The sequence below is a fragment of the Stegostoma tigrinum genome, chromosome 20 (assembly GCF_030684315.1).
Source record: "Stegostoma tigrinum isolate sSteTig4 chromosome 20, sSteTig4.hap1, whole genome shotgun sequence".
Lineage (NCBI taxonomy): Eukaryota > Metazoa > Chordata > Chondrichthyes > Orectolobiformes > Stegostomatidae > Stegostoma > Stegostoma tigrinum.
Genome location: NC_081373.1, coordinates 56,883,823 through 56,909,048, shown reverse-complemented (window position 1 = coordinate 56,909,048; position 25,226 = coordinate 56,883,823). Strand labels below are relative to the sequence as shown.

Genomic DNA, 25,226 nt, shown 5'->3' with positions numbered 1-25,226 from the left:
AGGGGAATGGAAGACAGCTAACACAGTCCTATTCTTTAAAAAGAAAGGATAGAACTGGAATTCACAGGCCAGTCGGTCTAACCCCAGTGATGAGTATGTTATTAGAAAGAATTCCAAGCTACACAACAGATGTGCACTTTGAGAAACATAGGTTAATCAGGGATACTCAGCATGAATTTAAGGGACCACTGTGTTTAATCAAAGTTTTTGAGGTAGTAACCAAAAGGATTGAAGTGGATTTGATGTGGTCCATGTGGTATTTAGCACCGCTTTAATAAGGACCCTCACGGCAGATTAGTCAAAGCAGGAACAGTTCCTGAGATCTGAGGCAAAATGATAGATTAGATCCAAAATTGACTAAGAGGCAAGAAGTAGAAGTGATTGGAGAGGATTGTTTCTGTGACTGGAAGCCTTTCTGTTAATGTTGTAAATTAACAATTTGGACTTAAATGAAGGGGACCTGATCAATAACTTTCAGGACGACATGAAAATTGGTACAGTGGTACATAATGAGAAGGACAGGCTTAAACTGCAAAAGAACGGACTGGTCAGCTGGACAGAGCAGTAGTAAATGGAATTCAACCCAAAAATGCGCATGGCAAGGGCTAATAAGAAACAGCGTTACACTATGTATAGTAGGATTCGGAGATCAGAGGACCTTGATGTGCATGTCGACAGATCCCTGAAGGTAGCAGGACAGGTAGATAAGGTGATTATGTACGCATATGGGATAGTTGACCTTATTAGCTGAGGTTCAGAATACAGGTTGAGGTTGTGCTAGAACTGTTCAAAATGCTGGTTACAGAACTACATGCAATTCCATCACCACATACAGGAAGGATCTGATCACATTGAGAGTGTGCAGAGGAGATTAACGAGGATGCTGCCTGGAGTATCTGAGCTATGACGAAATACTGGATGGTATAGTGTTGCTTTCCTTGAAGCAGAAAGGTTGAGGGGAAATTGATAGGGGTGTATAAGATTATGAACAAATGGACCAGGGTGAATAGGAAGGCATATTCTCTTGTAACATTTATAGAACATAAAACAATACAGCGCAGAACAGGCCCTTCAGCCCTTGATGTTGTGCCGATCTGTGAACTAATCTAAGCCTTACACTATCCCATCATCATCCATATGCTTATCCAAGGACTGTTTAAATGCCCCTAATGTGGCTGAGTTAACTACATTGGCAGGTAGCGCACTCCACACCCTTACAACTCTCTGAGTAAAGAACCTGCCTCTGACATCTGTCTTAAATCTATCACCTCTCAATTTGTAGCTATGCCCCCTCGTACAAGCTGATGTCATCATCCTAGGAAAAAGACTCCACTATCTACCCTATCTAATCCTCTGATCATCTTATATGCCTCTATTAGATCCCCTCTTGGCCTTCTTCTATCCAATGAGAACAGACCTAAGTTCCTCAGCCTTTCCTCATAAGATCTTCTCTTCAGACCAGGCAACATCCTGGTAAATCTCCTCTGCACGTTTTCCAATGCTTCCACATCCTTCCTATAATGGTGCGACCAGAGCTGTACACAATATTCCAAGAATGGCCACACTAGCATTTTGTAAGTTGCAGCATGACATCATGGCTTTGGAACTCAATCCCTCTACCAATAAAACCTAACACACCGTACACCATCTTAACAGCACTATCAACCTGGGTGGCAAATTTCAGGGATCTATGTACATGGACACCAAGATCCCTCTGCACATCCACACTACCAAGAATCTTTCCATTGACCCAGTATTCTGCCTTCCTATTATTTAAGCACTATTCACTAGTGTTACTTAAAGTTGGTGAGTCTACTACTGTTGCAGGCAGGGCATTCCACGCCTTTACACTCTCTCAGTGAAGAACCTACCTCTGTCTTCTGTCCTATATCTATCAAACCTCAATTTAAAGCTAGCCATCACCACCTGAGGAACAAGGCTCTCACTGTCCACCGTACCTAATCCTCTGATCATCTTGTATGTCTCAATTAAGTCACCTCTTAACCTTCTTCTCTCTAACGAAAACAGCCTCAAGTCCCTCAGCCTTTCCTCGTAGCCGTCCATACCAGGCAACATCCTGGTAAATTTCCTCTGCACCCTTTCCAGTGCATCCATATCCTTCCCAACCTCTTGCCCATTTACTTAACCTATCAATAACTCTCTGTAAACCGTGTGTCCCTCTGTCAACCTGCCTTTCCACCTTTGTTTTTGCATTGCAGCTTTTCTCCATCAACCTCCGGGCTGCACGCCACACACAGATGTAAACTATGGCACGGCTGATTAACCCTTCATCGTAACGCTGGTCTGCAAACATACCGCACGCAGATTATTTCTACAGGCCAAGACAACTGTGTGTGTGTTTGGAGTGTAGATTGTGGTGGGGTCACCTGCAGTGTGACATGAACGCACGATCCCAGTTGAGGAAGTTCTCACAGGTATCACATCTGGCTGTCAGCTTCTGCTTGCGTATCCCCAAGCCAACTTAGGTGCATTTAAACAGTCCTTGGATAAGCATATGGATGATGATGTAGGGGGAGGGGCTTAGATTAGTTCACAGTTCGGCGCAACATCGAGGGCTGAAGGGCCTGTTCTGCGCTGTATGGTTCTATGTTCTAACTACATCTCTCAAGTAAGTCACCATCTTTCCATAAAACACTTTCCCGCACCCAGAACCCCAACAACTTGGCCGTTACTGCGTGTTACGTCATGACGGTGCACGCGCGAGATGCCGGCGGACGCAGTGCATAGGGGGGTGGGTATAAGACATGGCGTCGTGACGTTTGGCCGTACGGAGGTGTGTCCGTGACGTGGCCTGGACGGTGCACTCGGAGGGGTGTGTCACTGACGTAGCGGAGGCGGGTTCAGGGTCTGTGCAGCGATGGCGGGGTATGGCAGGGAAGAGCGTGGCCGGGAGCATACCGGCACCTATCGCCTGTTCCTGAGTGAGTGAGGAGAGAGAGCACGGTGGGGAAGAGTGGGTGGGATGGGCTGGGAAGGTGGAGGTGAGTGGGGTGAGAATGGGAGGGGTGGGTGTCGGGGTCGAGAGTGTGAGGGGAGTTGAGACTGTGGGGTGGTCGGGGTGAGGTGGGGTTGAGAGTGTGGGTGGTTCCAGAGTGTGCTGGGGGAGTCAGGGTGAGGTGGAGGTCGAGATTGTGGGGGGGCTCGGGGTGCGGTGGGGGTCGAGAGTGTTGGGCGCGAGGTGGGGGGAGTGTTCTGAGATTTTGGGGGGGTGTTGGGGTGGTTTCGAGCGTGTTGGGGGGAGGGGCGGTCGGGGTGGGGGAGATTGAATGTAGGGGGTGGGTTTCCCTCCTGAGTGAGGGTGGGGATACTGAGTGTACCTGACAGGCTGGTTTGCAGAGTACCTGTTCTGGAGGTGCGAGTGGGGAAAAGACTGAGATTGCAAGGTGGGACAGTGGTGTCAGGATTTAAGAGGGTGACTGGGCTAGTTGAGGGTGTTGGAGTTGGTCTTTCAGGAGGTTAGGGTTTGATTGGGGTATTTGATAGTGGGAGATGGCTGGTAATAGGTTGATTAATTGGGTGAGCGTGTGTGGCGCTGTGGCAGTCAGGTATTTAGGTGTGGAGATTTCTCGTGGACTGACTGCTTCGAGTGTGTTTTTGACTGCTGTGTTTCTGTTGCAGGCAATGCCCAGGGTCAGTTCCTATCTCCATTTCATGACATCCCACTGTATGCAGCGAAGACTGAGGTAACGAGGTGCAGGGCTGTGCTCCCTGCCTTCTGCATCATTTAATATGTTTTGATTGATCAGACACAAAAAGCTGAAGCTTTGGGCCGAGACCCTTCATCGGAGAGGGGGATGGGGAGAGGGTTCTGAAATAAATAGGGAGAGAGGGGGAGGCGGACCGAAGATGGATAGAGGAGAAGATAGGTGGGGAGGGGATAGGTCAGTCTGGGGAGGACGGACAGATCAAGGATGCGGATTCTTCTCTATCCATCTTCGATCCGCCTCCCCCTCTCTCCCTATTTATTTCAGAACCCTCTCCCCATCCCCCTCTCTGATGAAGGGTCTAGGCCCGCAATGTCAGCTTTTGTGCTCCTAAGATGTTGCTTGCCCTGCTGTGTTCGTCCAGCTTCACACTTTGTTATCTTGGATTCTCCAGCATCTGCAGTTCCCATTATCTCTATGGTCATAACATCCACTGTCTTCCAATCCAGCATCTGTTTTTACCTTATTTACAGCATTCTTCTCACCTAGACTTTTAATCAATGTTTCTATCTGCCCTGTCCTATCTATTCATAAACTTTTAGCTTTTGTTTCATTTCTTTGAACCAAAGCAGCTCTGATTCCAAGTCTATCTTTATTTTAATCTTATTCTTGGTACTGCCCAGCAAATCTGTTCTGTATCTTTATCGGATCAACATTCTGTATACAGTGAGAGATGCATACTGGGCACCATATTTCCAACTGCCATCTTACTGAGGCTGACATGAATTTGCCACTACATCTTTACTCTTATATCCTATATCTCTTCTCATAAAATTCAGAATTTATTGAGCATTTTTTTATAGTTTTATCCACTTGAGGTGGGGTTTTAATGTCTGAAGCTCCCAGACCTGTCCCAGCTGTTGTTCTATTACATACTTGTTACGTTCAGTCTGCCTCCTCATGTCTTTGGAACTATCTGATTTACTACATGGAAGCAGGCAACTCAATCACAGAATCCCTACAGTGCAGGAGGAGGCTATTTGGCCCAATTATGTCTGTACCATCTCTCTGAAGAGCATCTCAACCATACCCAGCCCCATACCTCATTCAGAAGGTCAGGAGGAATGGGATACAGGGGAACTTAGCTGCTTGGATACAGAATTGGCTGGCCAACAGAAGACAGCGAGTGGTAGTAGAAGGAAAATATTCTGCCTGGAAGTCAGTGGTGAGTGGAGTTCCACAGGGCTCTGTCCTTGGGCCTCTACTGTTTGTAATTTTTATTAATGACTTGGATGAGGGGATTGAAGGATGGGTCAGCAAGTTTGCAGACGACACAAAGGTCGGAGGTGTTGTTGATAGTGTAGAGGGCTGTTGTAGGCTGCAGCGGGACATTGACAGGATGCAGAGATGGGCTGAGAGGTGGCAGATGGAGTTCAACCTGGATAAATGCGAGGTGATGCATTTTGGAAGGTCGAATTTGAAAGCTGAGTACAGGATTAAGGATAGGATTCTTGGCAGTGTGGAGGAACAGAGGGATCTTGGTGTGCAGATACACAGATCCCTTAAAATGGCCACCCAAGTGGACAGGGTTGTTAAGAAAGCATATGGTGTTTTGGCTTTCATTAACAGGGGGATTGAGTTTAAGAGTCGTGAGATCTTGTTGCAGCTCTATAAAACTTTGGTTAGACCGCACTTGGAATACTGCGTCCAGTTCTGGGCGCCCTATTATAGGAAAGATGTGGATGCTTTGGAGAGGGTTCAGAGGAGGTTTACCAGGATGCTGCCTGGACTGGAGGGCTTATCTTATGAAGAGAGGTTGACTGAGCTCGGTCTCTTTTCATTGGAGAAAAGGAGGAGGAGAGGGGACCTAATTGAGGTATACAAGATAATGAGAGGCATAGATAGAGTTGATAGCCAGAGACTATTTCCCAGGGCAGAAATGGCTAGCACGAGGGGTCATAGTTTTAAGCTGGTTGGTGGAAAGTATCGAGGGGATGTCAGAGGCAGGTTCTTTACGCAGAGAGTTGTGAGAGCATGGAATGCGTTGCCAGCAGCAGTTGTGGAAACAAGGTCATTGGAGACATTTAAGAGACTGCTGGACATGTATATGGTCACAGAAATTTGAGGGTGCATACATGAGGATCAATGGTCGGCACAACATTGTGGGCTGAAGGGCCTGTTCTGTGCTGTACTGTTCTATGTTCTATACCCAGACTACACAACCCTAAACACTACGGGACAATTTCAGAATAGCAAGCCACCTAACCTGCACATCTTTGGACTGTGGAGGAAACTGGAGCACCCAGGGAGAACCCACGCAGACAAGGGCAGTCTCCATACAGTCATCCTTTGTTGGAATTGAACTTGTGTCCCTCGTGCTGACAGGCAGTAGTGCTAACCACTGTACCACCCACCTTGGCACTACCTGATGTGTTTTGGAAAGAACAAGGAGGTCACATACTCCTTGGTAATTAAGTGTTGTGAAAAGGTAAAGGGGAAAAGGAAATTTGAAATAGCAAAATACCTGGCTGAAGTAAGTGATTCTGTCTTTATTGATAAGGCAAGTCTTGAGCTACCTTCAATAAAGCATCTGATTTATTATTCCCTTCCAATTGCTAATACAGTCCTTGTTGTCCAGATCCTAAGGATTTGAATTCCCCTGTTTAATCTCAGATGGTGGTTGTGAGAAATCCAGATAACTGGGAAGTTACTCTACTGGGCAGATTAATAAAGCCATATCAATTGCAAATCAGTGTGTTTTTTTTAGAATACTAATATTAAAGAGTAGAAGTTAGGTTAAGTGCACAGTTTAGGCCTCCATCCTACAAAAAGGGTTATAGAGACACTGGGCAAAAAGGTTTAAAATGATGATGCCAGAATTGAGGGGATTGGTTGTGATTCCCCACTAATGGAGGACTTCAAAGATCTTATGAGAGTTTGATAGACTAGACATGGTGATAATGTACTTAAAACCTTCTCTTTAATCTATTTGCTATCCTTATAATTTTATACCCCTTCATCTGTCCAAAATACTCAATTTTTCGTGAACGAGCCCACTGGCCTCTGTTTGGCTCCTGCACTCATTGCCACTTTTAAAATTGGTTTAATTGAGAATCAAAGTCAAAACCCATTTGGTCAGAATTAAGGAAATGGCAAGAACAAGGGGCCATGCACGTGATAGTCACCAATAAATCTAAAACGAAATTGAGGAGAAACCTCATTATTCCAAGTGGTTAGTATGTGGTACTTGCCACCACAATGAGTGGTTGAGATAAATAACATTGACATATTTAAGGGGAAACTAGCTAAACCTGTGAGCGAGAACAGAATGAAATTATTGATTAAAGAGTAAGGTTGCTCATTTGGAACCTAAACAGCAGCTGGGCTGAATTTTTGTGCTGTAATTTCTGTGAAATCTCGGCTTACCCTATGGTGCTGAAACCTTCCACCTCTCAGTAAATGACATTCATCACCTTATCCATACTTGTCTGCAACTTCTGTAATCCTCAAGAATTGACCAATATAATAGTGTTTCTTTCAGCTCCATGTCCAAAATATTCACAGTGAACAGGCTGGCCTCCGAATAGTTTCTGTGGGGAGCCACTGTCTACTTCAAATAACTCTGGAATGAATTTCTAAACCACTGAATGTTCCTTCGTTCTAGCCAGTTTATAATCTGTATTGACATCCACCCTATGATTCCATACTCTGTTATTTACTCTTGATCTTAAATTAAATATCACAAAATGTTCCACCATTTTGAGAATGGGCCCGTTCGATCTCCCACCTCATGTGTCCCCACCCTCAATGCCTTGCAGTGTTATCCACTCTTGATACTAGTGCTGTTGAGGAATAAAAGATGAGGTGCATTTGACAGAGGCATTCAAAATAAAGCCAAGTCTCGAATGTCCTGCCTGAATGTGGTGGAGGCAGATGCTGTCTAAGCATTCATTGGATCAATATCTGGGCTCAAACTTTCAGGGCCACAGGGAAAAGTTAGATTGAGTTTTTTCAGGGAGCTGGCACAGATCTGAGTGCAGGAAAGTATGCCAGGAGCAGCACCAGGTGCATATGAAAATGAGGTACCAACCTTTCAAGCTATAACACAGGACCGTATGCATGTTGAGTAGTGGGAGTAATGTGTCAGATAGATAAATAATCTCAACAAACCCATATGCTTTCCTCCTAACTGAAAAGGAAAAGGCAGCCAGCAGTGAAAGAATGAGCTTACAGGATGGCAGTCAACACCAGCTGATAGGGTTGCAAATGCATCAGCTTCACCTTTTGCACTGGTACATTGTACTCCTCCTTCATTGAGGACAGCAATACCTTTCTCCTGTTTAACTGTTCACCATCATTTGCAAACCGATGTAGCACAGCTCAGATCTTATCTGTTGGTTGTGTCTTAGATGAATAGAGTACAAAACTAAGGAAGTTAAACTTTGTAAAGTACTGGTCACACCACAGCTGCTGTATTGTGTTTAGTTTTTGGGACCAGATGGTAGGAAATATGGCATGGCCACTGTAGGTGCTGAAGCAGTTTAATAGAACATGGCCACGAATGAGAGAACGTCGGAAAGAGCTGGATTTATCCCTGAAGCACAGAAGTTTAAGACAATGTTTGATAGAAATGTTCAGAGCTATTAATGATTTTGTTAGGGTAAGTATGGAAAACTGTTTCTCAAGGGAGAGGAATTGGTAACCAGAGACTACAGATTGTAGATGTTTGGCAGAGAAAAAAATTAGTGTCATGATGGCACTTTGTTTCATGCAATGAATAATTGTGACCTAAAATGCACAACCTGAAGTAGTAATAAAGCAGATCAATTGAATTGTCTATTGGAAAAAAAAGTGAAGAAAATATTTATAGGGTTATAGGAACAGAGAAAGGTAATGCAACTAATTGGATAATCCTCCTAGTGGTTAGCAGAGGCATAATGGGTTTAATGGCTTCATCCTGTGTTGAATCATTCTGTTAACCTTAGATTTATATGTTTGACCCTGGTGCTATGTTCTCCTTTAACATGTCTTATTTCTTGTAGCTTACATTTTGCTTTCTAACAAATTCAGTATTTATCCCCTATCCAGTATCCTTTTTGTTTTATAAACTGATGCAGAGTACTATCAACCATCTCTGTAAATTCCTAATTGATGTCTAATTTCATCAAATTCCTGACCATCATTTCCCAGAGCTCTGTGTTTAATCCCTGCAAGCAGTTTTGCATTCCAGCTATAGTACTAAAATAGCTCTCATCCGAGTTACAAATTATATCTCTTGTGACTGCGGTAGTAGTATTTTCTCTGTCATCCTCACTGCTTACATCCCTCATTCTCTGCAATGTGACTCAGTTTGTGATATCTAAATGCAACATGTTTTCTGCCCTCTTGTTTCCCTTTAATCTCTAGCTCCATGTAAACTAAACCAGATTCATTGACTTGACATTGTGGACTGGTCTAATTTCATTGCAAGTCAAAATCAGATAAGACAATCTCTGATCACTTCAGTATTTTGGCCTCCTTAACCTCTCTCCCAAACTTACTTATGTAACAAACGTTTGGACTTTGGGGAGGAGAAGATCTCAGCTGTAACAGTATTTTTAAAATCTCAATGCTTAGTCTTTTCCTTTTAGAACATAGAACATAGAACATAGAACAGTACAGCACAGAACAGGCCCTTCAGCCCACAATGTTGTGCCGACCATTGATCCTCATGGATGCACCCTCAAATTTCTGTGACCATATGCATGTCCAGCAGTCTCTTAAATGACCCCAATGACCTTGCTTCCACAACTGCTGCTGGCAACGCATTCCATGCTCTCACAACTCTCTGCGTAAAGAACCTGCCTCTGACATCCCCTCTATACTTTCCACCAACCAGCTTAAAACTATGACCCCTCGTGCTAGCCATTTCTGCCCTGGGAAATAGTCTCTGGCTATCGACTCTATCTATGCCTCTCATTATCTTGTATACCTCAATTAGGTCCCCTCTCCTCCTCCTTTTCTCCAATGAAAAGAGACCGAGCTCAGTCAACCTCTCTTCATAAGATAAGCCCTCCAGTCCAGGCAGCATCCTGGTAAACCTCCTCTGAACCCTCTCCAAAGCATCCACATCTTTCCTATAATAGGGCGCCCAGAACTGGACGCAGTATTCCAAGTGCGGTCTAACCAAAGTTTTATAGAGCTGCAACAAGATCTCACGACTCTTAAACTCAATCCCCCTGTTAATGAAAGCCAAAACACCATATGCTTTCTTAACAACCCTGTCCACTTGGGTGGCCATTTTAAGGGATCTATGTATCTATTTTCTTCTCTGGTGTCTTGCTTCTTCTCAAAGGCTTCCAACTTAGTCATAGAGAGAGGCTGAATAGGTTGAGGAATTTCCCCATGGCATGCTGGAGGCTTGGGGAGACCTTATAAAGGTTTACAAAATCATTGAGGGGCACGGATAGGTGAATAGCCAAAGGTCTAGGGTGCGGGAGTCCAAAACTAGAGCGTATAGTTTTAAGATGATTGGGGAAAGATTTTAAAAAAAGATCTGAGGGATAACCTTTGCATGTAGAGTGGTGTGTATATGGAATGAGCTACCAGAGAAAGTGGTAGAGGCTGGAACAATTACAATGTCTTAAAGGCATCTGCATGGTTGTATGAATAGGAAAGGCTTCGAGGGATAATGGGAACTGCAGATGCTGGAGAATCCAAGATAACAGTGTGGGGCTGGATGAACACAGGAACATCTTAGGAGCACAAAAGCTGACGTTTCGGGCCTAGACTCTTTATCAGAAAAGCGGGAAGGGGAGAGGATTCTGAAATAAATGGGGAGAGAGGGGGAGGCGGACTGAAAATGGATAAAGGAGAAGATAAGTGGAGAGGAGAGTATGGGTAGGGAGGGGATAGGTCAGTCCAGGGAGAACGGACAGGTCAAGGGCGCGGGATGAGGTTAGTAGGTAGGAAATGGAGGTGCGGCTTGAGGTGGGAGGAGGGGATAGGTGAGAGGAAGAACAGGTTAGGCAGGTGGAGACAAGCTGGGCTGGTTTTGGGATGCACTGGGGGGAGGGGAGATTTTGAAGCTTGTGAAATCCGCATTGATACCATTGGGCTGCAGGGTTCCCAAGCGGAATATGAGTTGCTGTTCCTGCAACCTATGGATGGCATCATTATGGCACTGCAGGAGGCCCAGGATGAACATGTCGTCTAAGGAGTGGGAGGGGGAGTTGAAACAGCTCATGACTAGGAGGTGCAGTTGTTTACTGCAAACCGAGCGTAGGTGTTCTGCAAAGTGGTCCCCAACCCTCCGCTTGGTTTCCCCAATGTAGAGGAAGCCACACCAGGTACAGTGGATGCAGTATACCACATTGGCGGATGTGCAGGTGAACATCTGCTTGTTGTGGAAAGTCATCTTAGGGCCTGGGATGGGGGTGAGGGAGGAGGTGTGGGGGTAGGTGTAGCACTTCTTGTGCTTAGAGGGGTAAGTGCCGGTGTGATGGCGTTGGAGGGGAATGTGGAGCGGACAGGGGAGTCATGGAGAGAGTGGTACATGGGCCAAATGCTGAAAAATGGGACTAAATCAGATTGGGATGTCTGGTCAGCGCAGACAAGTTGGACTGAAGGGTCTGTTTCCGTGCTGTATGACTTTACCTATAAGTGTCAGACCAAAATCAGCACCTTGGATTGGATTTACTCATGTAAAGCCTGTTCACCTGCTTTTTCAATGGTCTCAGGAATGAATCTTGGTATGTGATGGATAGGGCTTAATTGTCCTATAAAGTGACCAAAGGTACATCTAGTTCTTTTTTTAAACCATGGGACAACAGATCACCCTCATGTCATCTTCCACCTTCTATGTATCTCAGTGAGTCATGTTCTTGTGATATCCTCAGACTGCTTTCATCATCTTTTCCAGTACATTTCTCAATCAATTTCATAACTCACTTGAATACTATATCTGGCTTTCAAACCTAATTTCAGCAACCTTGTTCTTGCTAAAACCCTAAGACAGTTTGGATTATTTGTTCTAAGTATCCATCCAGGTGCTCTGCCACTGCTGCAGTGTGACATATGGCATGGCCTCTTTCAGGCTAGCTATAGCGATCAACACCTGTGAAAAATCTTTTCTAGGAAACGAAGCTTACAGCACTACCCTCATCCTTTTATTTGTTCAAACTGACTAACATACATTCTAAGCAACCTAGATAACAAGGTGTAGAGCTGGATGAACACAACAACTTGTTGGTTTTGAATAATAATTTCTGTTTTGCTAGCTATCAATGGAATCCTTACCACTGTTGCGACTCTGTCTCCCTAATAGTAACTTATTCTGGATGTGCTTATTCTTCCCTGACTGTTGTCATTGACTTCTTCATTATTTAGATTTTGTTTCAGCTAATCTATTCCTCAACTTAGACTGGTTTGTTAATCTCTTGGTTAGGGAATACACTTCCCAATCTAATCTGTCAAAAACCAAAATGCTGGAAAGCTGAAAATAAATCTGAAACTGATAGAAATACGTGAATCAATCCATATTGGAGAAGACCATTCAGTGGATTGTCTTCTGGAGTGGAATCCTTGCGAGATCTCTTGAGTTCTTACAGCTCGTGATCGACTCATACTGGTTGTTAAAACTGTTTCTTTGTTTCAATCGAAAAGTGTTTATATTATTATATTATACATGAAGCTGGGGAATTTGCATAACAAACTTCTGTAGAGTTTTTGGCATTTTGGTATGACTTTCTAAAGTCTAATTATTGTATCTCTTAATTATTACAAGGAAGAGAAAGGACTGACCATTGATGCTCTCTGTTGCATACACATGAACACAACAATGTTCATGGCAGTCATTGTATACTGCATGTTGAGCTATTCGTAGCCGCACCTTCCTGAATATTATAGTTTGGAGTAGTCAATGACATACTCGTCAAACTTGGTTGACAAGTGTTGAGGAATTAAATGTCAATACATGTACGGAAAGCGAACTACGTATCAGTTGTAAAATGGGGTACTTTATCCTGTACCCTTGAATGTGTACCTTGGTACATTTCTTTGTACAGTAAAACCAGTATATAGATGAAAGTTATATTTGCTCAAGTCCCACTCTGGAAGCTTGAATGCATAATCTAGAAGGATACTCCAGTATAGTAGAGCAGGAGTGCTGTTTTGTCCGAAATGTGATCTTTTAGATTAAGCATTAATCCAAGGTCCTGTCTGCGGTCATGATGTAAACAATTACATGGCACAGTTTCAAAGCCGAGGGGAGTTCTCCTTGGTGTGCTAGTTAATATTTATTTCTTAACATCTCAAAAACAAATTATATGTTCACTAGATCAATGCAGCTCATGTATTAAAGATGAGAAAATTTGAAGAGAACTTTGAATGAAAGAACAAAACAGTATTTGGTCTGTCAAGTCTTCAGTTCACCAAAGCAATGTAAATATAACTGCTGGCTGAGCTGTACTGATAACTTTTTAACTATATTCTTTGATGATATGCTGCCTTAGAAATAAATAAAGGGAATATACCGAGGTGGTGAGCTGCAGCATCAGCGCCAGCTAATGATACCTTGTGTATGATCTGCCCCAGCTCCAAATGAGTGTTCCAAAGTGTTACATCTGAGTAAGGAGGGGTGAACTGGCTCCACTTGTTTATTCCTCACTCTTCTGATCAGTCACAATAAAGTTAATTTAAAAGAACCCCTTCTCTTGTAGATACCTTGCATCAAGACAATGACCAAATGAATTTGTTTTAAAAACAACCAATTTAATTGGGCTTTGAATTTTAAAAAAAATTGTTAGCTACTGGGTGCAAGAGGAAATGATAATACAATGCAAATTTAGATTAGAAATGAGAGATGACTCCAAAAAACAGTTTGAAAAAGACATATACAGTTCCATGAAGAGTAGACATCGGGGCATTGTGGCTATTATGTTGGTGATCCCAGTAGCAATGATGCTGGTAGGTAAGCAGCTGAATTTAATGTGCTTAACCTCTGAATCATTTGAAAGGCCTTTGTCCTGTTTGCTTTAAACTGTGCCTTTGTTTTTCTGCAAAAAATGAGAGAGTTGCTTTTTACCTGCAGTGCAGGGGTGACTAAAGGCTTTCTCACCCACTAACACATAGAACAAGGTTGAAATTGATTTTAAAACTGTGTTCTTAAGTATTCACGAAAGGGGAAAACAAGCCTGTCTTACCTAGACTGTTCTCTTTTCTTCAACATAGAACATAGAGCATTACAGCACAGTACAGGCCCTTCGGCCCTCGATGTTGTGCTGACCTGTCATACCGATCTCAAGCCCATCTAACCTACACTATTCCATGTACGTCCATATGCTTGTCCAATGACGACTTAAATGTACCTAAAGTTGGTGAATCTACTACCGTTGCAGGCAAAGCGTTCCATTCCCTTACTACTCTCTGTGTAAAGAAATTACCTCTGACATCTGTCCTATATCTTTCACCCCTCAATTTAAAGCTATGCCCCCTCGTGCTTGCCGTCACCATCCTAGGAAAAAGGCTCTCCCTATCCACCCTATGTAACCCTCTGATTATTTTATGTTTCAATCTCAACCTTCTTCTCTCTAATGAAAACAGCCTCAAGTCCCTCAGCCTTTCCTTGTAAGACCTTCCCTCCATACCAGGCAACATCCTAGTAAATCTCCTCTGCATCCTTTCCAAAGCTTCCACATCCTTCTTATAATGCGGTGACCAGAACTGTACACAATACTCCAAGTGCGGCCGCACCAGAGTTTTGTACAGCTTCACCATAACCTCTTGGTTCCGGAACTTGATCCCTCTATTCCGTCACGTTTACAGTAACTTGAGATTGCAGTTTAGCTTGCAGTACATTTATTCCTTTTGATGCGCCCTTTGAAGGTTTTTTGCATTTGTCAGATGATACATTCTCATATCCCCCTCTAGACTGAGGATAATCCACATAATTCTTCCAGGTGGTCACTGAATTATATTGCTCAGAATTTACAGTCTCTCATTTCTGACTGTAGATCCTCTTTATGAAAAACATGTATACAAAATGGATATACCTGCATACTGTCTGGGCTCATGGTCTGCTGCCATGACACTTGTGAATTTTTTTCTTGCAGGATGTGTTTAACATGATTGTGGAAGTTCCTCGCTGGACCAACGCAAAGATGGAGGTAATTTTTATTAACAGCCTAAACAGCCTTGTGCATTAAAATGTATTAAACTAGCTGTTTTTTTCCAAAATTTAGTGACTTATTTATAGTGCTAAAAGAAATTGATGTTATTAGCCATTAAGGGCCATTTTGAATTTGTTTTCAAACTAATGCTCATCTTTTGTGGTGTGGAAGACCATGTTCTTCATCCGAGATGTTTGTAAATATTTAGAGGGTAAAAAGATGACTGTTAAGGCCACTTTGTGCTGACTCCCAACATTAGCACCTATGACTGTCCAGAGTGTCAAATACGGTCACCAATTCTGAAACCATAGTTTCCCCTTTAGCAGCAGCTCCCACAGCCTTTGACACAAGCTGTCCTACCTTCCTGTTCTCCAGTTTTTACTCCTTTGCCATATCTTGGTGTGCTGTCTTCATTCTGCTGTGCGGCCACCTGCTTCCGATATCCAAGCTACTTGTTTGTTTCACAATGATCCCATGGCTACAACTGCCTAATTCCTCTCCCAGTAACCTTCCAATTTATTCTGGGACCATTGCTGACTTCAACGGATACCCATCTTTTGGGCCAGGCATCTGGGCTCAGAGATAATGGAAACTGCAGATGCTGGAGAATCCAAGATAATAAAATGTGAGACTGGATGAACACAGCAGGCCCAGCAGCAGCTCAGGAGCTCTCTGAAGGGTCTAGGCCTGAAACGTCAGCTTTTGTGCTCCTGAGATGCTGCTGGGCCTGCTGTATTCATCCAGCCTCACATTTTATTATCTGGGCTCAGATTTGGTTTTTGTCAACCATTCACAGTATTGAACCTACTGCTGGCTTTAACCCTGTGAGGAGCTGGGCAGGTTCTAAGAGTTAAACTATCACATGTCTCAGGCCCTAAAGAGACCAGGAATCAAACGATCTGTTGACTGCGGTCGCTGCTTGTATAGTAAATATGAAGAACCAAGGCAGAGATAAGTGATGGCTATGCATTTTCAAAAGGAATTTTAACTGAGTAGTGTTTCCATGTTTTCAGATTGCAACAAAAGAGCCATTGAACCCAATCAAGCAGGATGTTAAGAAAGGGAATATGCGATTTGTGGCGAATGTTTTCCCTCATAAGGGATACATTTGGAACTATGGGGCCCTTCCACAGGTGAGTGGCAAAATTGTTTATAATCATGGCAACCCTTTACTGATTCTCGTGACACATAACAAAACCAATGGCTGCTTTTCATCTCTTGGAAACTACAACTCCAGAGCTAGGCACCTTAAGCAGAGCCTGTGATACTGTTAGCTTGAAACAAATAACTGGGTTTCTATTTTTGAGTCAGCTCAATTTAAAACAGACTCATTGAATAGGAGAGTGATTTGGTAGCATTGAGCATTAATTAAAATATCCACACCAATCAAGATTGAATATTATAATGGTAACAAAATGCCTAAAAGCTTTAGCTCCAGAAGTGTGAAATAACATTACTGAACAGATCAATTAGTAAATATCTGAAGGGAAGGAGTAACATCTGCTGTGGATAAAGGGGATGCTGAAAATGTACTATTCTCATTTAACATGGCGCCACACGAAAGGTTATTGCAGGAAATAGAAGCTCATGGCATAGAGGGATAACATTAGGATGGATAGCAGGGGGGGGGCCAACTGTTTCTACCCAGACTATACACAAATGAGTCTATGTCCGATTGGCAGGATATGACAGGTGAAATTTCACAGGGGTTTATGTTGGGGGCCTCAATTTCTTACAACTTACATCAATGACTTGGATGAGTGGAGCGAATGCTTGGGAATGTGCTATGAAGGAGGCATAAGGAAGTTGCAGAAGGATAGAGATGTGTTGGTTAATGGGCAAAAATCTAACTGATGAAGATTGAAAAAGTTCATGATGTTGATCCAAAAGAGGAATTGTACTGCCACTTTCTGAAATATTTATTGTGTCTCAACTGCTCTTCTCAGTTAGAATTTTCAGTCTTGTGGAACATGTTTGCTTTTGCCTGCACCCCACCCACCATGCCCCCCTCATCCCACTTGTACATTTCCTGTAGACCACAACATGATGCCAGATTCCACAAAATGTATCAAATTCTTTGAGGGAGGAGTGTACTGTGAATAAAGGGCAGTCTGTGGATGTATTATACTTGGATTTGATTTGAAGCTGGATCCCACAAAAAGGTTGATTAAGTCCAACACTGCTTGTCTGACTTCTGGCCCTGTGTGAGCTGTACTTATGAGCAATATCTTTGCTTTCAGGTGCTGTCACAAACTCTAATCTCAACCATTGACACCATCCTGCCCAACTGTCTTGAAATGGAATCTGACTAATAAAACCCTGGAGTAGAATTTACTGTGCGATGGGCTTCTGAATACATATTTCTACAATGAGTATTTTCCTCTAGAATCTATTTGGAGGATAGAATTTTTGCATACTTTTTCATAAATTTATTTATAGGAATATACACATTACACACCTCCGTCTCCCCACACAACTACCACTGTTTCAGTCTCTTTATCAATTCCCTAGCGCACAAGTGAAATCCCAATTGATGACCCTCACCTGCTTATAACTAAATATAATTATTATAGAATTAGCAATGTGACCTCTATTTCTGGTTCGACGGCTCTTGCGCAGTGGTACTGTCTGTGTCTCTGAGCCAAAAGACTTGAGTTCACGTCCCAACTGCTCCAGAGGTGTGTAATAACATCTCTGATCAAACTAATTGGAAAATATCCTGATTTCTAGTTCTGTGGCATTGTTCTTGTCCACCTCTATCTCATTTCAACTATTGTTGTAGCCTCCAATTATTTCAATGTCCTTCTGGACTAGCATTCAATTCCAGAATTTTTTTCATTGTTAGCAGCTGTTGAATTTAAATCCAATGTTTCCAGAGCATTAGCTTTCCAATCTCTACTTTATCTCCACAATTCCAGCCCTTGCCTGTCCCAAATACCCTGACCGCCAATAACCCTTTGCTTGGTTATTGTTAGCATTTCTAACATCCAGCAAGGGATTAGATTCCCTATAGTGTGGAAACAGGCCCTTCGGCCCAACAAGTCTACACTGCCCCTTGGAGCATCCCACCCAGACCCATCCCCCTAAACACTCTGGGCAATTTAGCATGGCCAAGCTTTGGACTGTGGGAGGAAACCGGAGCACCCGGAGGAAACCCACGCAGACGCGGGAAGAATGTGCAAACTCCACACAGACAGTTACCCGAGGCTGGAGTTCAACCTGGGTCCCGGGTGCTGTGAGGCTGCAGTGCTAACCACTGAGCCACCGTGCTGCCCCAATCACGCTTTTCATTTATCTCCTCAACTACTTCACCTCCCAGTCTTCCTTAGACCCTTTTAAAAAGCCATTTTGACCAACTTTTGGTTATTGCTTCTTTCCTTTGGCTCGACACCCACTTCCCTCAAGTCTGTGTTAAGTACTCTGTGTTCCTTGCTTTGATGTTAAAGACCAAACAGACAAGTTTTAATTGCACCAAGGTTTATCAATGGACTTTGTCCCATATCAAAAGCAGTTTACTTTTATTGAAGGTTGGGCCTACATTGAACTGTGTGACATGGGAGTTATGTAAGGTGGATCTCTGAAATTCTTTTCTGAACAGCCTAGGAAACACATTCACCCACAGCTCATGAAACAATCAGCACTGGAAAATTTGCCTCACATGCTTGTAACTTTTGAAGTAATTAATAGACTGTTTACTGGTTCATTGCCTTACCTGGAATTTTAGAAACTTTTAGAAACTGTACCACCGTTAGGGGGCAGATGGTGCTGCCACGTAATGTGGAGTGGCAATAAAGAGCCCCAAGCTAATACTTTGGGGACATGGGTTTGACTCTGTCCTAACTGGGGACGGACTAGGGGAGAGGAGGCGATCTGTCCTGATTAGGGGCATGCGAAAAGGAGTATGGGATGGAACAAGGAATCTGTGGTTTAAGATCAGGTGGACTTCATACCAGATAATGGGCTTCAAGCATATTGGATGAGTATCAAAGAGATGCAATGGATAGGGTTTAGGTTCACCAAAGTGTGTACATTAGATTGCAGGCATTCAGTAGGTTTCAGAAAATACAGTCAATGGGGTGCTCAATTGGTCAATGTTCTCTGCCTTTAACACTAATTGTGCTCTTGTTTTTACAGACTTGGGAAGACCCGAGTCTCACAGACGAGTCAACTAAATGCCGTGGTGACAATGATCCTATTGATGTTTGTGAAATTGGAACCAAGGTATTTCTTGTAGATGCCTGCTAATGTTTAAGCAATGCTGATGTTCAGCTAGTACATTTCAAACAGCTGTTTCTTTCTGTTCTATTGTGGGGAAAATGCTGTATTTATAATTTCATCTTTGAAGGTGCTGATTTGCAGGCTAGAGATTGTTCTTGTCCCCATGTCATTTTTACAGGTCTTCCCATTTGGTGTCCATCAACTTACAGTTTAGAGACAGAAGATAAACACACCAGCCAATCATCTACTTCTCCTCCCTGCAATGAGACTGTTGTTTTGTGAGTTGTGAATCCACTCAGCTCCTGTCTGTTATTCTCCCACTGGACTTGCTCAATCCACATTTCCCTGCAAATTTAGTTCCTCTGTGTCCAGCCCGTTTCCTTTGTAAAATCTTTGGTTGTTTCCACTTTCACAGTTACACAGAAATAGTCTGACTTCACCTCCTCTTCACAGCACTTGCTTAAAACTTTAAGACTGTGTTGTAGTCCTTGTATGATTACCCATTAACTAATTAGTTATCAACTAAGTGGAACAGTGCATCCTCGTGCACCTTATCATAATCTTTTGCATTTGTCAAATCACCCTCATCCATTTTTCCAAGGACAACAACCCCAAATTTTGCAAATCTAATCAGGTAAAATCTCCTACCCTGGAACCGTCTTGTATACCTCCTCTGTGCCCTATTAAGGATCCTCATGTCCTTCCTCAAGAAGGGTGACCAGTAATGGGCCAATACTGTAGTTAGGCCATAACTAAAGCTTCTTAAAGGTTCAGCGTATGACCACCCTGCTTTTCTAACTTGATGTCTCTGTTTGCAAGCCCTTATCTGTCAACTGACCACTCTGTTTTCCCAGTAACCTTTAAAGACTGATCCACATGTTCTTGCTGGTCCTTTTGTTTCTGGCGAAGCTTCAGAACCTTGTCATTTAAGTGTATTTTTAATAGACATTGTGCCAAAATACATCTCTTCCAGCTTCTGTTTACCAAAATGCATCTAATACCGGATTATTCTGTCAACTTGTGTGTCATGTTGTGGGCAATTCATACCATCCTGACTTTTCCTCGTTCATGTGTATATCTCCCACCCTCTCACACTGCTATGCCCCTTCACATCAATTCTGTTTCCTAGGAATTTGCTTGAAGTGTATGGCTTATCAATATTTTGGAGAATCTGACTGTTTGTAAAATTTCTTTCTGACATTTTGTTGCCTCCAGTTAAAGTATCTGATTGGAGAAAATTAACCCATTTTAAATCTGAGTTACTGCTTTATTTCAGGTATGTGCCAGAGGAGAGGTTATTAAGGTCAAAGTTCTTGGAACTCTGGCGTTGATAGATGAAGGTGAAACTGACTGGAAAATTATTGCAATAAATGTCGAGGATCCCGAGGCAAATAGTTTTAAAGGTAAGTCTGTGTGACCTGCAGATTGGAGTATGTAGATACTTGCTGAAGTTAAGATAATAAACATGTTATAGTATACCTAATGGCATTAAAATGCAGCTGTTTTGACTGAAAAGGGTTCCTTGACCAAGGGCTGGAGACTATAAGAAATTATATGCCACCGATCTATGTCCCCATCCCAAACCCAGAAATATAATTGCATTATTAGATGTTGCTTTTACTTCAGCAGATTCCAGGCCCTAATGTAGTTACAGTGTATATTTAGGCACCAAGATCTTTAAATAAACTTTCTGGCAAATTCCAGAACGATTTTTAATAGACCTTGACCTGCTTGTTTTAATGTTGTCAACAGATTTACAAAGATTGCATATGGCCTTGATGACCATATTAATAATATAGCTTTCGCACTGAACTCTTTCATAAGTTTACAGTTGCATCTCTCTCCACCCAATATTTTTGACATCTCTTCCTGAAACAAAATCAGCAGAAGCCATGTTAACCAGTCATTTCATTTCCTGCTGTTTGTGAAATATTTTGTTCAGATTGATTGGTGCAATCGTTTACTGTCATGAGTCACCATTTAATTTGATGGTAATCAACCTTACTCCCAGAGTCATCACAAAAGTGAGATTTTTAAAACTGTATGCAGATTCCCCAATTCACCTAATTCTCAGAGCCCAGTTGATAGAAAGCACAGGCCAAGTTTCTGTACTATTTATTACAAGTAATTAGATTTTAGCTACAGGAAAACAGTTATGCACTGTCAGCATATAAATCTACTAATTAAAATGCTAATTCTCTGTGTCTGTACACATGCGTGTACATACAAGGGTTATACATGGAAGGAAAACTGAGGAAGTAGTTGAGTGGTCATTATCCACAGAGCCGTTGAGATGTCTTATGCTGATCAGAACGCTGTTTCTCAGTCTTTTTCGAAAAGCTTCCACTGGTTTTCAAGAACCACAGTGGCCAGTTCACTGATTAAACGTCCCTGACTTATCAGTTGAAAATTGCAGACTGCTGACTGAGATAAATCAGTTTAATCTGACTATTTCTACACAGAACAGACCTCCTTGGCTGATGCTAGTTCAAAGGTTTCTCTTTTTATCTTGTTCACAGCCCAGGTTGTTCTGATCTGCTACCTGTTGACCACCAAAACATTATTCGTACACAACCGTTTGGTTGCAATTCATCTACAATCACTGCTATAATTTACATCTGTGAAAACAATGTTCACAATGAATATGACATTACTTGCTTTCAAACCATACAACCATCATTGGTTTAAAACTATTTTTCTCTTGGTTTGGTCCACAATTTTAAAAAGATACAGCCTTTGCGTTTCTCTGTCCTTGAGAAGACAAAATGCCATTTCAAGTGTGTTTCATTACAAAATATGGGATGCACAAACAACAAAACACGGTACTTAAACCTATTTATTCCTTCTCTTATCTTTATATCCTCACGCATTTATAAGACCGTAAGACATAGGAGTGGAAGTAAGGCCATTCGGCCCATCAAGTACGCTCTGCCATTTAATCATGGCTGATGGGCATTTCAACTCCCCTGCACACACTCCTTGTGAGATCAAGAATTTATCAATCTCTGCCTTGAAGACATTTAACGTCCCGGCCTCCACTGTGCTCTGTGGCAATGAATTCCACAGGCCCACCACACTCTGGCTGAAGAAATGTCTCCTCATTTCCGTTTTAACTTTACCCCCTCTAATTCTAAGGCTGTGCCCATGGGTCCTAGTCTCCCCGCCTAATGGAAACAACTTCCCATCATGCACCCTTTCTAAGCCATACATTATCTTGTAAGTTTCTGTTAGATCTCCCCTCAACCTTCTAAACTCTAATGAATGCAATTCCAGGATCCTTAGCCATTTATCATATGTTAAGCCTACCATTCCAGGGGTCATTCGTGTGATAATCCCAGATAATCTTTCTTTTCTTTGGGATGAACTTCTGTACTGTGTCCTCAATTACACCCAGAAACTCCTGACATTGCTGGTCTACTGTCTTCCCCGCTAGGCTCTGCTTTCAGTCGATTTTCGTCAGTTCCCCTCTCATGCCCCTGTAATTACCTTTATTTAACTGTAATACCATTACATTGGATTTTGCCTTCTCTCTTTCAAACTGCAGCCTGAACTCTGCCATATTATGATCGCTGCCTCCTAAGTGTTCCCTTACTTTAAGATCTTTTATAAAGCCTGGTTCATTACATAGCAGTAAGTCCAGAACAGCCTGCTCCCTTGTGGGCTCCATCACAAGCTGTTCCATAAAGCTATCCTGTAAACATTCCATGAATTCCCTTTCTTTGGATCCACCGGCAACATTATTTGCCCAGTCCACCTGCATATTGAAGTCCCCCATGATCACCTTTACCTTGCCTTTCTGACATGCCCTATTTATTTCCCGGTGCGTCTTGCGCCCCTGGTCCTGACCACTGTTAGGAGGTCTGTACATAACTCCCATTATGGTTTTTCTTTGCCCTTGTGGTTCCTCAACTCCACCCACACAGACTCCACATCATCTGACCCTATGTCATTCAGTGCCATAGATTTAATTTCATTCTTAACTAACAAGGCAACCCCGCCCCCTCTGCCCACCTCCCTGTCTTTTCGATAAGTTGTAAATCCTTGGATGTTTAACTACCAGTCCTGAACCCCCTGCAACCATGTCTCTGTGATGCCTACCACATCATAATCATTCAAGATTTGTGCCGTTAATTCATCTACTTTGTTACGAATACTACGAGCATTTAGGTAAAGTGCCTTAATGCTAACTTTCTTATTATTATTAGAGATATTGGAAATCATAAGATGTCCTCAGTTATCTTTCCTTTTTGCTGTATTCCTCGTCTGCCTCGAGTTTAAACCCACCTGTACACATGCTATTCCGATGCTTATCTTTCCATTTAACTCCATACCCCCGTCGCTTTCGCTTTTCCTTCTCCCCGACTCAGAACTTTAAAGTCCTACTGACCGCCCTATTTACCCTTTTCGCTAGAACACTGGTTCCACATCGGTTCAAGTGGAGACCGCCCCAACGGTACAGATCCCCCTGGTTCCAAAACTGATGCCAATGCCCCATGAAATGGAATCCCTCTTTCCCACACCAATCCCTTCGCCACATGTTTACTTCCCTAACTTTCTTATCCCTATGCCAATTGGCACGTGGCTCGGGCAGTAATCCGGAGATTATGACCCTTGAGGACCTGTACTTCAATTTCTTTCCTAGTGCTTGATAATCCCTGAACAGGTCCTCTACCCAAGCCTTGCCTATGGTGTTGGTCCCAATGTGGTTATATAACCTATATAATCTTAGCATTTCACAAACCTGTGATTTATTGACACTTGGACAATCCTTCTGCAATTAGATTATTTTTCCCAGGATTATAAATAATCTTTTACATTAAATGGCTGCAATACGAATCTTACCTGAATACTTTCTCATTGAGTTTTAAACTTTGTAGTGAATGCCAGAGGATTATGATCAGTGTAAATTTGTTTTTTGTTTTGACTTACCGTATCAGATATAGACTTCAATGTGTGGAAGAGCCAACAGCAATCCCAAAGTCTCTTGCTGTAGAATACCACTTCTGATACTGGTTTAGTTTCTTAGGGAAATGCTCCACTGGCTTCTCTATTCCCGATCTTCTTTTTGTAACAAGACTGCACTTTTTCCAAGTCACAAGCATCCATTGCCATTTTAAGAGATCTTAAAAAAAAAAACCAGGGATGGCCAACTGTAGTTCAGTTATTACTGTTGTGTTCAGCTTCCAAAGGCTGTTTGGCAGTCTGCTAATCATTCCATTTTGGTTGTTTCTTTACCAAATATATTAAAGATACAGCAATTGTACTGTGTCCAAATTTCTGTTAAAATCTGCATTTTCCTAAAAACTTAATCATTTCTTGTTTAGTTTTAGGAACAGGAAGCTGTATTAAGAGTCTTCACTTTCCCTGTCCTCAATAACACTTGTCCTGGAGCAATGATATGTCCCAACATTTGCTTTTCCAAATTCACTTCTGGCTAGATTTATTACTTAAAACTGTAATTACTTAAAGTTTTAAAAAATATTTTGTTACACGCTTCCCACATGTCACTAGACACTGCAACAGTGTTTAAGTAAACTACATTGTTACAGTCTCCATGTACAACTTGATTTATAGATCTCTGGAAAATATCGGGCATTCCTTAACCCAAATGGTATCATCTGACATTGCTGTATCCCATTTGATGTTGTCAAGCAAATTGAGAAATTCTTAACTACACCAACTGTCGCTTGTTCAGTTGGACCTTGGACAATGGAACCAGGGTATGCTCTGCCTGTTCCAGTTACCAGCACTTTTGTTTCTTTAAGTCTCTGGAGAGAACAAAATAAATCCATATCCATCAAGAGAGTTTAAATAGTCCCTGTATCTTTTAATGCTGTTCTGATGCTGCTTTTGTAGAGAAACGGGTTATCTTCCTTTCAGATTAAAAATCCTTCATATCCTTCACTTGTGTGCTACTAATGCCATCACTGCAGTATTTACCTCTGGTGTCTCAGTTGTAGTTAAAATTACAACCTGATCTGTGGACTTTTCCTTCTCAGTTTCCTTTTTGGACTCATTCTTATGAACACCAGTAGATCCTACAGGTTTCCCTCAACTTCTGTCATTTTGAACAAATGTAGTCCATCTTCCTACATTGAAGAGACTTCAGCTACTGATTTTCACCTCCATCCCTAGTACTTGCTGCCTCCTTCTCAGTCACCTGGTCATTCCCACCTATCCATTTCTAACTTGGCTA

General features: G+C 42.4%; 1 protein-coding gene across 1 annotated transcript in view; it reads left to right on the top strand.

Annotated features, from left to right (window-relative positions):
* The first annotated feature begins 2,808 nt into the window (after positions 1–2,808).
* Positions 2,809–25,226, top strand: part of LOC125461664 (inorganic pyrophosphatase-like) — a 42,244-nt gene continuing 19,826 nt past the window's right edge. The window contains exons 1-6 of the mRNA XM_048550608.2: positions 2,809–2,942; positions 3,640–3,704; positions 14,756–14,809; positions 15,826–15,945; positions 18,947–19,033; positions 20,307–20,433. Of these exons, the coding sequence (XP_048406565.1) occupies positions 2,879–2,942; positions 3,640–3,704; positions 14,756–14,809; positions 15,826–15,945; positions 18,947–19,033; positions 20,307–20,433 (517 nt within the window). The 5' untranslated portion in view covers positions 2,809–2,878. The remainder of the gene's footprint in view (positions 2,943–3,639; positions 3,705–14,755; positions 14,810–15,825; positions 15,946–18,946; positions 19,034–20,306; positions 20,434–25,226) is intronic.